This window comes from Pelmatolapia mariae, linkage group LG2, assembly GCF_036321145.2.
Source record: "Pelmatolapia mariae isolate MD_Pm_ZW linkage group LG2, Pm_UMD_F_2, whole genome shotgun sequence".
NCBI classification, from domain to species: Eukaryota; Metazoa; Chordata; class Actinopteri; order Cichliformes; family Cichlidae; genus Pelmatolapia; species Pelmatolapia mariae.
In genome coordinates, this window is record NC_086228.1 from 12,210,080 (window position 1) to 12,225,603 (window position 15,524).

The 15,524-nt window shown below is 43.2% G+C and overlaps 1 protein-coding gene across 3 annotated transcripts in view; it reads left to right on the top strand.

The window, feature by feature from the left end:
• The first annotated feature begins 9,746 nt into the window (after nt 1-9,746).
• Nucleotides 9,747-15,524, top strand: part of LOC134640950 (transcription factor COE3-like) — a 146,748-nt gene continuing 140,970 nt past the window's right edge. For all 3 annotated transcript variants that reach the window (XM_063493063.1, XM_063493081.1, XM_063493073.1), the window contains exon 1: nt 9,747-10,323. In XM_063493063.1, coding sequence (XP_063349133.1) covers nt 10,190-10,323 — 134 coding nt within the window. In that variant the 5' untranslated portion in view covers nt 9,747-10,189. The remainder of the gene's footprint in view (nt 10,324-15,524) is intronic.

The window sequence follows — 15,524 nt, forward strand, 5'->3', positions numbered from 1 at the left end:
GCTCATTTAAAGCTCACATGTAAACCTTCATGTTGTTAAATCACATATTGGGTCTGTCCATGTGAGATTATGTTGTTTCATATTGTGAAACGTACTAGAAATCAAACTGAGGGAGACTAACTGTGTTATTTAAAGGCTGCATGAAAATCCTCTGCAGGTTAGTGCAGGATAAACAGGTTAGTTTGCTGTACTGTGATGGGTTTAAAGTAAAGAACAGTGTGTGACTGGTGCACAGTGGCTGTGGTTTCATGGTCAGAGTTAGATTGCATCAAGTGTGGCAGAGATTCATTGACTGAATTCCACCTTCACACTAACTTTATAGTGTGTAATGTAAAGACAGCATAAACAGTGTACTGTCTGTAGAGGATGAAATCAGCCAGGACGACTCATGAAACATCTGCTCACATGTGGTTGAATTCATTTGTGTACATCCACAAAGAGCAGCAGGTCAGCTGATCACAGCCTGCACACTAAGAAAATCTACTGGAGCTCTCAGTAGAAGTTATTGTGAGCTATGATTATTTTCCCCACACTGAACCATTACAACCAGTTTAGTGTTCTCCCACCTGCTGAATCCACTTTAACCCCTGACTACACACATTTTCCTGTTTAGAGGTAAAATGGCCCTCTACAATGGAGGCAACAGGAAATAGAGTTACTTTTATTTTCCTTCTTTTTTTCAGATTAAAGCTGAGTATAATTATAATAAAAAAAAGTTAGACTAAAGTTTGTATTCCCATTTATCGATATTCATTTATCATTATGTTAATATAGCGCAAGGTTCAGTTAGCTTTGCACAAAAATAGAAACATCCTCCAAAGAGCTACTTTTACTTTATTACTTTGAGTACATTTAAGAGCCTGTACATTTTTAATTTGAGTAAAGAAGTTGAATCAGTACTTCAACATTTACTGCAGTTTATTTTTACAGTAGTATTTGTACTTCTACTTAAGTACAGAATGTCTGTACTCTGGTGCTGGGAGAACCAGCCGGTAGCTCTGCGTGTCTGATCTGGCAGAATCAAAGCAGAAGGAACCCCTCAGTCTTCTCTCAGGACTGAACCTGAGATCATTCACTTGTTCGTGGAATGTTTAAAGCACTAAACTGTGGAGCCGCTGCATAAATGTGTAACTGAGTATAACTGATCTAAAAAGTGCCAGAAAGTTTGCTGTTGAGAGTTTACACTGAAACATGTACAGGTCGATGTGAGGATGTTAATGTTCATCAAAAGCTTCATTTGCTTTAAGACAAAGCATCTCTGTCAGCGTATCAATGAGTTTTTATTTGAAATAAATATTTGAGTCCAGTGAAAGAAGCAGACCCCTGTCATGGGTATGCTGAGTCTCATTTACAGGCACACAGAATAATCACACACACGTGTCTTTGAACTCTGCTTTATCTAAATGCACCGTGATAATTTAGTACTGATGTTATTAATGAAGCAGGTGGTTGGTGTTTGAGCAGCAGTGTAATCCACCCTTCTGTCCAACAGATGGTGCTCCCTGCCTTCAGTTGGTGAGGAAGGCCGCGTGATGGAGGCCAAATGCCTCAGAAATAAACGAGATTACGGTGAAAACATCTTTTATTAGGGAACCTGAACAAACATGCGGCATCCAAATATTAAAGTTTTGCTCATAAGCAGCTCTGATCCAGATCAGTGCAGTTCAGAAAGCTGAGAGGACGACTCACATACTGTACAAGCTGTGAAACTATCACAGATACAAGGAAGAAAATCTACTAAAACTGGACAATAGAACCTATAAGAAAGAAACCGACATTATGAAACATGAGAGTAAAAACAAAGAGAGTAAACAGAATATGAATAATATTAAATGTGATTGCAGCTTTGCACTAAAATGTCCCTCATTTAGCATGCAGTGTGTATTTATTATTTATTCCTCTGTTTATTTGTTTGTTTAACAGGATCACGATGGATAGTTCTGGGTGGATTAGAAATGATTCATTTTGCAGTCCAGGAGTTTTTGGGAGGATTCTTTATCTTTGACGTTTTGTGTCAAGAAAAATTAGCAGACATGAATGTGTCTCTGTATTATTTGTAGATAAAACTGATCCAGTTCACACTCAATAAACCTATAAATGGCCATTATGTGTAACTCTTAATTGGTTAATTGGTGGTTAGCTGGATTTTCTGTGGGTGTGGATTTGCGTGCACTGGTTTTTACATAGAGTGCTTTTACATGGATTCACCCAATCAATCACACATTCATCCAGCTCTTTATTCTGCACTGTGTATCTAACACACCCTCACAGGTATGCAACAGGAGCGATTTGTGGTTCACCGTCTTTCCCAGAAATCAGAGGATGCAACCGCTGAGCCTCTCCTCTGCTTCCTGAGACACAGAGGCCCCAGATGAAGGATGGAAGAGGTGAGAAGTAACAGGAACATTCACAGCTTTACGTCAAATAAGGTAACACACTCACTAGCTTCGGTGTAGGCTGACGGATTGTGCTGACATGTGTAGTCCTGCTGGAAAACCCTGCAAACCCTGCTCCTAAAATGATCAGGATGCAGGAGTTTAGGGGGGGAAAAAGTGGATATTTGGTGTGATATCCTCACAAAAACATCAAACTGGAATAAGAAAAACTGGGAGTGAACGTTATGATGTTCCCAAGGAAGTATTCTCTTTCTGGATCCAGGGACTCGGTTCATGCACGACGTGGAGGAAGGCATGCGGTCTCAGGCTGCTCATGTTTACCTCGTTTATTCGAGCCTCAGAATTCAGTAAGCTGCAGACAAACTTTGCAGGAAGTCTCAAATCTGCTGCTGATTTTCCAGCTGAAGTCTACGAGATGAGGAAGTATAAAGTATCGCTGCAACAATCAAAGGTGAAAAAATGCACTTTAGATTGTACTTTTACTGCGTACAAAGTACTGATATAAGTGAGTTTTACAGTTCATGCACAGTTCTCAAGTGCATCAGTTTTCTTTCATGTTATTGTTGCAGTGGTCACACTCTTGGATCAAAAATACAATCAAAGGAATAAATGACAAGCTGCTGGCAGATATAATTACAGGTCTGCCTCTGAGTTTTGGTTGAGGTTAGCAGGAACTATTAAAGCCACGGAGAGGCTGCTGTCAGCTCAGTCTGCACAAACCAGCGAAACACTGCGACTCTGAGGAGGCCTGTGATTGGCCAGAGAGCCTACGGACTGAGCCCAGACCAGGTGCTGCAGTAAAGTCACCTTTCAGACCAATTAAATGAAGGCATTGTGAACAGCTGTGATGGACAAACAACACCTAAACCTTCGTCAAACTTCATGAAACCAAGTGACTATTTCATGTCTCTGTTTGAGTTTCTTTTTCTCTGAAAGACATGATAGTGTTCTGTAGGGATTAGTTTTGGTTTTCAGTCATTTTTATGTAAAAATGAGCAAAAAAATATCAATTATATGCAAATCCTCATCTGTTGCGTTCTCACAAACTCGTTACACTGCTACAACATTACAGTGACGTCATCATAGTCGGGATGTTTTTTTCATCTCTTTTTATTTCCGTGCTTCTGTTTCAGCCTAAATCTGAAAAAACAAAACAAAACAAGAAACCCCCAAAACATCTGGATTGCAGACCTGGAATAATTTAAATATTTTGTTCAGAAACACTCAAAATATTTACATTATTGAAATCTTTGAAAATGATTCAATAACATTCAGTAATGTTAAAAAACACACAGCTTTCCATTCCTCACACTCCCCTTTGACAAATTCCCATTTTTAGGATCAAAAATATCACAGCACATGGAAATATGCAGTGAGGATTATAAATGATGCCACTCAGACATTTGAAATTTAATTTGAAAATATCTAATAAACGTGCAGAGAAAGTGCACTTTTCTTTTTGCAGTGTGGGGAAGTTCTCATGTAAAGTGGATCAAACACGCTCTAAGGTGAAATCCTGAAGTTTGCCGTGAGCGTGCAGTCTGCCTGCCGGTCGAGTTCTGGTTTCAGCAGCAGGCGGCGGGTTAGCACCGAGTGTGTTGCAGGATATTTAGGAGGGTTTGGGGGCACCTCTGAGGTTAAATGCCCCTCAGATGGTTGAAGTGGTGTCGTGACCCCTCCTCAGCAGGAGGTCTGCAGGCTCCAGGATCCTCTGATCCACCGAGCCTCGATCCCACTTCAGAGGATGAAAAGAAGGATTTGTTTGGATTTTCCCATTCTGAGTGTGCATGTGTGTGTCCATGCGTGTGCGTGTGCGCGCTCTTGGATGATGCCACTCCTTCCAGCCCTCCTTGCGTCTTTCTTTAAACATGAACAGAAGGAATCCCTCAGTGCTGGTTTAACAGTCAGATTAAACAGGCGTGTTTTAACCCAGTCTTGGTTTTAAGTTTTTGAATTAAACTAGTTGTTTTCTGTGACAGTCTCTTTCTCTTTTTAAGCTTTTGCTTTGTTCAAATTCGACACATTTACCCTATTAAAGAAATAATTTTACACCTCTGGAAAATCAGAACTCCATGAGGGCTGTTTCTGTATGGCGGCTGACAAAGACATTAACGCCGTCCGATTCTTTGGAACCACTGCAGTCGTGTGTTTGAAGGAGACTTCTTTTGCTTTTCTTTACTTCCTGGTTCTTATATCCTGTTCCGGTGGTGCATGCTGATATTAACCATGAATAAATAACAACGTCAGTGAACATACAGTAAACCCTGTGAGCTAAAAGATCAGACTGCCAATCATAAAGACAAAATCTTTTTTTTTTTTGCCATTTTTGGATCTGCATGATGTCATGAGGAGGGCAGGCACCTCAGGCACAGTAACCATATTGATCATCTATTTGCAAAGCATGCCCAATCAGAAGAAAGTTTACCTTTAAAAGGGGGAGGGGCTAAGACAGCTTGTTTCAGACAGATGATGAGCTGAGGGACCCAGGATAAGATAAAGAAAGATTAGCTTGAATGGAGAATCATGCAAAGCTCTCCTGGTGGAGGCAATGAGAAAAATTATGGAGATGGAAATGATCCAATGGGTCTCTAATGTAAATCCACCTTGATGTGTAACACTGGTTGGATTATTTACCCACTCAACATGATTGTGAATGTTTGAACCCTGAATTTCACACACACACTGACTGTGGGTCAGTTTTTAACTTGGTCAGAGAGAAAATTAATGAATAATCAGAAGTTTGAGAAAAGTAAGTGCTGCAGTAATTAAAGCTCAGCGGCTCACTCAGACTAACCAGTTAAACTTACTGTAACATCCTGATGTTAAACATCAGCAGGCAGACAGCGAGTTTGGATAAACGTCTTCAGTGTGTGTCATGTTTTCAGCATTAAAGTTTGATTTATTTTATTCTGTCCAAAGACACACGCAGCAGTTTATTCTGACGCACTCACAGCCGAAGCGTCACCACAGCACCAAACAGTGAGCTGAACAAAACTTCAAAATAAAATAAGATTGGTATGTAAAGTGGATTTAAGGTGGAAAGTTGTATAGAAACATTCTCTTGTAATGAGAGAACTTGAGTAAACACTTCTTCCTGGGTTCGGCCCCCTTCAGGGGTCACCACAGTGGATCATCTGCCTCCATCTCCTCCTATCCCAGCATCCTCTTCGGTCACACCAACCCTCTGCACGTCCTCCTTCACTACATCCATGAACCTCCTCTGAGCTCTTCCTTTCTTCCTCCTGCTCGCAGCTCCATCGTCATCATTCTTTCCTATCGGCTTTCCCTTTGCCAGCCATAGTTCCTACATTTAGAGTCCCTGCTCTCACCTCCACACTCCAGCCTTTCCTTCTCTCTCTCTGCCTCCTCCTCCTCCTTCTCCTCCTCTTCTGTCTTCCGCCAGCAGTAGTACAGTTTCCACTGGTGCCCTGCTGGTCAGCAGCACCAGTGGCGGCCGTTGTTAACTTGCGCCCCGACTGATCCGGTATGGAAATCTCATTCATTCTACCTAATTTATCCGGGGTGGGCACCGGCACTGTGGGGGCAGAGCTGTGAAGGACTTTAAACATAAATTTTCTGTGGCTGAGAGAATGAAATCAAATCAGCAGAGAAGAAAATGAAACAACTGGATATAAATAAATGTGATAATCGCATTTTTTAGGATGTTTGAGCCTTTTTTAACATTTTAAACTGAACATTTATGATTTGATATCTGTTAAACAGGAGAACAGAACAACAGCAGTGACCTCCTAACATGTGCTTTGACTCATCATGACTAAAAGAAGGACAATGTTGTGTTTTTGCCAAATTTCTCCAGTTCCAGGATTTCCCAAAATATGTTTCAGGGGCCTAAAAGAGTCAGGGAAACGGGGCCTGAGTCAGGATTTATGCTCATGTTGTTATTCTGTTTTCAGTCCGGTCAGAGAGAAGATCTTTGCAATCAGTGGGTGACTAAACATGCCGTTCATATCAAAGACTTATAATTCTAAATGTCTGTTTCTTTCACTCTGATAGATAAATTACACTCAGGTTACGGTGGCTTCAGTTTCAAACTTTAATCTCACTGCTCAGAATAGTTTGATTTTTCCTCACGGCTGGACACATCTCTGATACCGGCGATTATTTCTGATGAGCCGCAGCGTGCTGATCATGCTCGCAGTACTGGTCTTTGCCCACTGTGTGGCGCCCTGTGTCTGCAGACTGAGCCCTCCTGACTACAGCTGCTGCTTGAAGTCACTAGTGAATTTATGTTTTTAGCAGCAGTGTTACAGAACAAAGCACCATCTGTGTTTCATGCACGACAGATTATCCTGTTTATTATGAAGAATTAATAAAGTCATTAAAGTGAAAAAATAAAACGCAGGTAAAGGTGTGTTTATCTTTGACTGTTGGAGATCCGTCTTAAAGGTTAAAAGGAGATTTAAATGCGTATGTGTCTGTGCAGCGTTTGTCTAAATGTGCGTTTAGTGCTCGTGTGGTCGCATGCCGCTCGTCCAATCATTGTTCTCGTAGGTCTGCCTCGGAGAACAGGCCTGGCAGTGGCTCTTAAGCCAGCTCCAGGATGGTTTGAAGACAGATGAAGGGTACTCGATGAGGGACTCTGGAGTTCCACGGTTACTTGGAAGCGGTTCCAGGGGGTCCATGGTGGAGGCCTCGGGTGTTTTTAAGTGAGTTCCAGGGCATTTGGAGAAGCTCCTGGGAGGGTGTGGGAATAAGCAAGGTGCATCTAAAGGGAGGTTCAATGAGCTGCCTGACGTGCAGGCTGGATTCCAGAGCCGACAGTTTTTTCTAATGAAGATTGTTATAATTAAAGTTCAGGTCATTTTCAAAGGTTCTGGAAGATCCAGCAAACAGTCCTGCATCTGATAAGACACCAATGGAAGGAGGTCATTGGTGCACGCTCTTGGAGTTGTTAGATGAAGTTGGAAGAAATTCTAGCACGTGTGTTTTCCAGGATGTTTTCTTGAAGATGTTCTGAAATTCCAGGCAGGTCCAGGTTCACGTGAAGCAGTTTATTGGAGTGTTTCGACAACTGTGATGGTTTGAGGATGTTTGGGTGGTTATTAAAGTTTCTCAGGGGGTGTAGATGACAGTTTATCAGATGTGAGGGCTTTGAACAGTTGTCATTGTGTTTAAAAAAATAATTATAGAAGATATTGAGAAATTTTGTTTTCATATTCCAGGATATGCTGGAATTCAGGGTCAGCTCACTGGATTTTTTCAGGCAGTTCTGCGAGGGACATTTAGGTGATTTTTAAAGATTTGGGGATTTCTGTGTGGGAGAGAGTTTAACTACAGGAGTATTTAAGGGAGGTCCTTGTCGTCTGGCGCTTTTTCTTAGAGGCTGGCGGCTCTTGATCTGTAGTTAATCGGCCTTCATGAGTCCCTGGAATGTTTCAGGTTTTCCAGGAAGGTTTCTTTAGCATATGCTGCAACTACAGGTGGGCGAGGTGCACCTGAAGCAGCTCCTGATGCAGTTTTAGATCCTTGTTTGGATTTTAAGGGATGTCAGGTGACTTTTAAAGGTTTCCTAAGAGTCGTGGGGATTTCAGCATCATATTTAAGGATTTTCAAGGATTCCTTGAAAAGACTTCAGATTGAGGGGCTGTTTTATTTGGCAGCAGGCTTCATTACCTCCAAGTAATATTAAGGAATCAAAAGCACCATCAAAATAAAACAAATTTACATTAACTGAAATTAATACTGAAAATTAAAAAACAGCTTTCATCTGTCACAACCTGTAAAAATGATTCTCAGGGTGGAAAAAAATAAATTACATTTATTATGGCGCCAATTTCATTAATAAACCTGAAATTTTATTTATCATAAGGTTACCACGTAAGGCACATAATTACAGGCTACATATTAAAGCAGTAAAATAATATTTATAATGAATATTTTCGCGAGCCTGTTGCCGTCTGGTTTCTAATCCGGCCCGTCTTCATCACCCTCCTCTTCATCGCCAACATGTTTGCAGCGTCTCATTGACTTTTTCTCTCCCTGCACAGAAGTATTTTTCCAGGCTTTCCAGACGTTTCTGTTTCCCTGGAGGGAGGCAGCGGGCTAAAGGAGGATAAATATTTAATCAGCGCTGCTCTGGAGTTTTTGCTTAATTAGAGGAATTCTGCTCCTGCCACGAAAACCAACAGAGATGACTGCTGCAGACGTCAGATCAGGCAAAACAGCGAGAGACGAGCTGAAAACGGTTATTACGGTTACCGTTATCATTATTATCACTCTTATTATCATTATTATCACTCTTATTATTATCATTATTATTATCACTGTCGTCGGAGGAGGCGTGACAGGTCTTGGAGGTGCTTCTCTCTTTGACTTTGAAATCAAACACACATTTTAAAGCGGTGTGAAATAAAACAGCTTATTAGCGGTTTCCCTCCGGGTGTGTGTGTATGTGTGTGTGAGAGAGAAAGAGTGCGTGTGTGTGAGAGATAGAAAGAGAGAGAGAGAGAGTGTGTGTGTGTGATTGTGTGACAGAGTGTGTGTGTGTGTGTGTGTGTGTGATTGTGTGACAGAGAGAGAGAGAGAGAGTGTGTGTGTGTGTGTGAGATTGTGTGACAGAGAGCGTGTGTGTGTGTGTGACACAGAGAGAGAAAGAGTGCGTGTGTGTTTTTGAGCGCCATATGTCCGTGCGTAAAAAGCGCACTTTGTTGTGGTATTTGCGTGCCGCCGTGTCGGTGAGGCTGCACGCGGGACGACAGAGGAGATTACTCCGCGTGGGGCCCGTTAATCCCGCGGGTTGGCGGCTTGTGATCAGGTTCGGGGTGAAACGCGGAGCGCGCGCGGGCCCGGAAGGTTCGGATGAAGCCGCGGCCTCGGTGCGAGGGCCGGAAGTGACGGCAGCAGGTGTGAGACGAGTGTCACGTGCCGGTGTACCTGCGTGGCCCGCTCTGGTCTCGCGCTGGTGTTGCTTTGATTTTTTTACTTCTTCAAACTTCATTTTTTGCAGCGCGCGCGGCCCAACACGCGGAAACCCTTATTTGGCGCGCGCTTTGCAAAACAATGACGCAACGCGAGCTTTCAGCCAATGAGCAGCCAGAGGCGCGACCAGTATTCAAACGAGCGGCCCATATTTGGTGTCGGCCCCGCCCCCCCAGCTTCGCGTCGGTCCCCCGGGAGCTCCGGAGCCCCGGACCCCGGGAGAAGGAGCTCTCCGCCGGGACGGAGGAGCCATAAAGAGCCGGGGAGGGAGGGGATGAGATTCCTCGCTGCCCAATCCCCCTGCTCCCCCGGGAGCAGCAGCCTTCCTCGGCCCGGCCCTCCCTCTTGTTTGCTAATCATTTCATTTTACTCCTTTTTGAAGCGCTCGCCTGTTTTTTTATCCCACTTTTCATTTTTCCACAATCCGCGGCTGCTCGCCTCCCTCTGATCCCGGCTCTGCCGCTCCGTTCTCGCGGCGTCAGGCTGATTCTCCGCCGCCTCCTCTGAGATGCTCTCCCCGCTCTCCGCTCCTCTCTCCGACCGCCTTTAACTTCACACGGGCGCAGCTTTAAAGCCCGGACCGCTGCGAGCCGGGGCTGGGATCTAAAACAACCGCGGAGACACCCACAGGGATCCGGGGCTCTTCTCTGGATCAGGACCCGGTACTTTGGGGAAGCTCGCTCGCTCGTGTGTCCCCCCCCCCCCACCCCTCCTCCTCCCCTCCTTCCTCCTCTTTTCTCCACCTTAATCCAGGTGGTCCTTTGGCTTTTTGAGTGGCTGGTACAGGGAGGATTATTCTTCTTCTTCTTCTTTCGTGTTTCTGGTGAAGACAAAGCTCCCAGAAGGACACTTTGATGTTCTCCATCCAGGACAGCCTCCCCCGGGGGGCCCTAACCATGAAGGAGGAGCCGCTCCCCACCGGCATGACCCCGGTCCGCTCGTGGATGCAGGGCGCGGGGATTTTGGACGCCAACACAGCGGCACAGAGGTAAAAATCCCACAAAAGCACGCGGGCGACTTTTCGTGAGTGTGCCAGTGAGTGAGTGAGCGTGACAGTCTGGAAGTCCAGGTGAAGGTGGCAGTTTGCATCTTGCAGGATCTGAAAAGTGTCGCGCGCGGGGGGCAAAAAGAAAAAGGCAAAGTTAAACCAGCTGGGGCGCGAGGACGAGCCCCACGCGCTCCGCTCCTCTAAAACTTCAGAACGATAAAAATCCGGTTTGTAAAGTTTGACTTTGAGGTTCAGAGTGAGTCCGAGAGGCTCGGAGAATAAAAATGATCAAAGGCGGAAGCCTCCAAAATAATCAAACCTGTGGGAGCGCGAGGCGCTAAGCGCCTGGGCGCAGCTCCTCTCCGCCGGGGTCGGCTCCAGTGGCCGCCCGCCGCCTCCACTCCACAAACCTCAGCATGAAATACCGTCCACGGCTCCCACGCCGCGGACCGGAATACACGGTGCGCACACAGAGCGCGAGGAGGCTCGAAGCTGGTGCCCCGAGAACAGCTCAGAAAATAATTCTCACGATCACAGCAAACCATTAAAACCCAGAATTAATTTATTTATAATCCCGAATTACAGAAAGTTAACCCCGCGTGAAGGAAAATAACCCCGCGTGAAAGTGGGTCACAGGTTAAAGGAAGCCGAAAGCAGAAAGTCTTAATTTAAAATCACTTTGAAACGATTTTTGTGTTTTTACTATTTTTTATTTTCAGGTTAAATTAATTTCAAACTGCAGCTTTAATTTAACAACAAAAACACTCATTCAGCTTTTAATTAAAATCTCGCTCTTACATTTTTTATACTGTCAGTTTTTACATTTAGGTTTTTTCACTTGAAACGCCACATTTTTATTTTTTTCTACTGATTAAAACGCGACGAAGAATCTGAGTTTAAACTGCTTAAAGCATCTCCGGCTGAAATCTGACCGCCTCACTCCGATAAATCAATGCGCGCTTTTCTGCTTCAGGTTTAAATCACCTGAACACGAAGAGAGGAAAAAAAATCCATCAGCAGTCTAAAGAAGCTCCACAGAAACCGCATCCGTCCACGGCGTGGGATGGCCTCTGACTCCCTGTAAACTTTAAAACATCTCCTCCTGAATTTGTTCTGTGGTTTAAATCCGTCCGAGCTCCTCACCTGCACACATCATCACTAACATTATTTTCTCAGCTCATCAAAACGCGTCAGTAAAAACATAAACACGTGGGCTAAAGCATATTTGTAGTTTATAAATCCAAAATCTTCAGTTTAATTTTAGATTTATTAATAAAATACCAATTTTAGCTTTAAAATAAGGAACAATGAGATCTGAAGACTAAAGTGTGTGAAACCTTAGGCACGTGTCTGCACAATAAATACATTTTGCATATCTAATTTTGCACAAAGTGAAGAGCTAAGCAGATATTTATGACAGATTTTTTCAGGCCAAAATACAGATAAAAAAATATGTATAAAATAAAATAATTTGCACTCAGTTTAACCCTAAGCTGCAGAGGAGGGAGATCTCTGCACTTAATGCATCCAGAGACATCAGATTTAAAAAAAAGAAAGAAGTATTGCTGCACACAAAACTCCAAACTGCAGACTTTTAAAATAAAATCACTATTGCTGGAGAAGAGCTGAATTTTATTCCTGTTTCTGGCTGAATTTAAACAAAGAGCAACTCTTTGTGTTTTGAATTTTACACTCTGAGGACTTTGAGGTAAACGCTTCTCACGGATGCTTAAACTCTCCTGCACATTAACGCTGATCCCGAGCGTCCGTCCGTCATCCGCACGTTGCTTTAATAACTGGATTCAGTGTTTTTGTAGCCTCGCCGTTTCCCGAGCAGGTGGATCTGAGCTCATTACACCGAGTTGCTTCTCTCTGCTCGCGTCCTTTAACTTTCTAAACATCCCGCCAGCTGATCAGTTTAAGCTTTTACTGCCATTGTCTCGGCTTTAAATGTAGAAACTCTCGATTACACAGAGGAGAGGTCGCAGACTGTTTCTGCTGCTTTAAAGCAAATCTGGAATGACTGAAGCTGCACATTTGTAATCTTAAAGCAGCATTTAGAAGTGGAAGCAAATAGACTCAGATGTGTACAGCGTGGGAAAGTTCCCACACTTATTGTGCACACGTTAATCACTGCTTTCTTTCTGTGGATAATATTTAAACGTCATTCAGCAAAAGCTTGAAAGTGACAAAAGCCGGAACGATGAGGAGGAAAGAAAAGAGGGAGAAACCTCAGAGGGATCCTCTTCCAGGACGGACAGATGTGCAGGAGATGCTGTGTGTGCAGCGCAGACAGATGGACAAAGAGTCGAGTTTCAGAAAGAAGAGGCAGAGCGGAATAAAGCACGTCACACCTGAGATGATTCAGATAATCTAACATGAACGAGGGTTTGTTTAATTCTGATGAGGGAGGTTAAATTCACAGTAGTTTGAGGGATTTTTAAATGTCAGGAACAGGACGAGTGATCGCAGGCACTCCAGCTCCTTCAGCCTCTCACAGTGGAAAGCAGTCAGCAATAAAACAATAAAAAATGATGATCTGAGGGTAATTTTCCCCAATAAAAACTCACTAATTGTCCATCACCCGTGCATGCGTAGCTAAAGCTGCACGTGCTCAAAGGACACGGGGAAGAAATGTGGCTGAGCTTCAGCGGGTCTGAGATGTTTTCTAACGTGACAGGAAACAGCGCCGCTGAAGCTCAGAGACACACGACCACACCAAGACTTAAACACGAGGAGCCGGTCAAAGCTCAAACAGCTGCATCTTTACTCCCGACAGAAATCAGCTTTAGACGCTTGACGGGAGGATTTTTATCCACACGTGATAATCTGATCACATCGAGAGGGGTTTCTGTATAAGACATGGATAAAAAAACACAAATGCAGACGAGCTAAACTGCACGTCTGCGTTAAAATCATTAAAACAGTCCAAACCTGACCGAAACATTTGTAAATGTTAAACAGAGTCCTCTCAGCATCCTCTAACCCTCAACGACGAATATTCTCCTTAGCAAACATTTTATGCATTTAGATTTAGACCTTTATCGTAACGGTTACATCCTTAAAATCTGATTCTTTATTTGATCATCGCGTGTCAGATGTCAAACCTGAGGACATAAACAGCAGGTTTGGGGTGTAAATACGTCAAAAACACTCGTCCGTCTCAAAACCCTCAGATTTCTGTGAAATCTCACACGGAGTTTGTTAAATTTTGGGTCTGAAATTGTTTTCTGAGCGTTCCTAGGGAAACTTCCAGCGCCGATAAAAAGCTTTAAATTATATTTAGACATTTATGATAATCATAAATCACTGAAAGGAGGGTTATCAGACAAAAAAAAGAAAAAACACAGATGACGAAGAAACCTCAGAAGGATGATGAGTGTTGGTGAAATAATAATGCGCAGCAGATGAAGTTCTAATGTGTAGAAAAACATGAAGACATGAAAAAACATCAGTGAAGGTTTCACCTGCGCGGACGTGGCCTCCAGGCTCGTTATCAGAGCCACAGTGGCTGCACGTGAACTTTCATTTGAGGCTAAAGGAGACGTGTGTGATCCCAGCAGTAACAGCAGAGTGATGCAGTGCGAGTTCAGCTGAAAACAAATGAGGTCAAACTTTAATTTTACTCTCGCGTTTTAACGGTTTCTCGGCACATTTATATTTTTGTGTGTTCAAAACATTTGTCAGGGCTGGAAAGAGCTTCGGGTCGACTTGTGTTTTCATGTGTGTTGTTTTAATAAAAGCAAAGTTGCTCGACGGCACTGCAGACGTTGGGTTTTTTTTAGTGGAAAGACGTGCAGATGTGAGGGGGGTGAAGCCTTTTTCTGCTTTTACATTAGGAAACTAAATCATCAGCACAGGTTCAAAGCTGATCTCCGTTAAGTACAAACCTCAAGGGGACAAATAAGTACCTCGTGTTAAGGTTCAACAGCAGCACCTCAGAGGGAACGAACCCGGCGAGGAGCCGTTTAACGTGATTATTTTTAAAGTAAATCAAAGACGACTCGCTGCATTTAAATGTGAGTGTATCTGGAGCTGGTTTAAAGTTAAAAACGGGACTTAAATGGACTACTGGACGTCAAGTTTACATCAGTTTCACTCTGTGGACTCTCAGTAACTCGTGTTTATGTTGTATTTACGTTGATGTGAACGTTATTCATGAAGGTCAAATAGAAAACAAGCAGCTTATGTTCGACTGGAAGAAAGAACGTCGTCTTTACTGGATAGAAAAGAGAAGTGGTTCAGCTTAGCTGCAAATCTCAGACTGAGTCTATTTATTTATTTCTTTAACTCCTGGTTTCCTCTGCTGTGCATCCACACACGCTGAAATCTCACTGAGGTTTCTGTGGGTTTAAACCTCCTGTGGAAAAAGTGTGACACGCAGAAATGAGCTGCTCGACTCATGAATGAGATGTTTTAATTTTCCCATACTGAAACCTGGACACGTGTGCATTAAACAGACATATTTTCATCCATAAGGACAACACGGTGTTATTATATGTAAAGCAGTTAACCCTTTACACAGCAGCCAGTCGTTGTTTATGTAACGATGAGAGTTAAAATGTGGTTTCTTTGTGAGGCATTTATCAAACTACTGTTCTAATCTCACCTTTGTTCAAGCAGATTGTAAAAAAATAATCAAAGTTCTGCAGAAATAAAATAAAAAGTCAGGTTTAAAGACAGAAGAAGAAATGCAGGCATGAAAATAAGCTCATGTGTAGAAGGCGGGGTGAAAAATCTGCAAAGGAGGTGATTAAATACACAATAAAACCTTAAAACGAGCGGGACACGGTGCAGTCCCACCGCCTTACAATGCAAACTTACAAACAGCACGATAAACTCACGTTTGGAGCTTTCTCTGAAATATTCAGCTGAAGTGATGCAGCTTAGCTGGAAGTGATCTGAGAGGGGTCAGAGGTCAGCTGGAAGTTTACCCAGCATCGTTTTGTAGATAAAAATACACCAGCGCTGTTTCCCAAAAACCCAAGAATGCAGTGAGTTAGAGGCGCATGTCATCATGGCGGCAGCACCGACGAGACAAAGAGAATAAACTTTGTTTCACACAAGAAAACACAAAAACTTTATCGATGAGCTGTTCCATTAGAAGTTCAGTGAACACCGTTTTAGTTTAAATTTGCTGAAAGCAAAGCACGAAAAACACAAAGTGTATGGATCGCATGCAGTGAGGGTTACAAACAGTG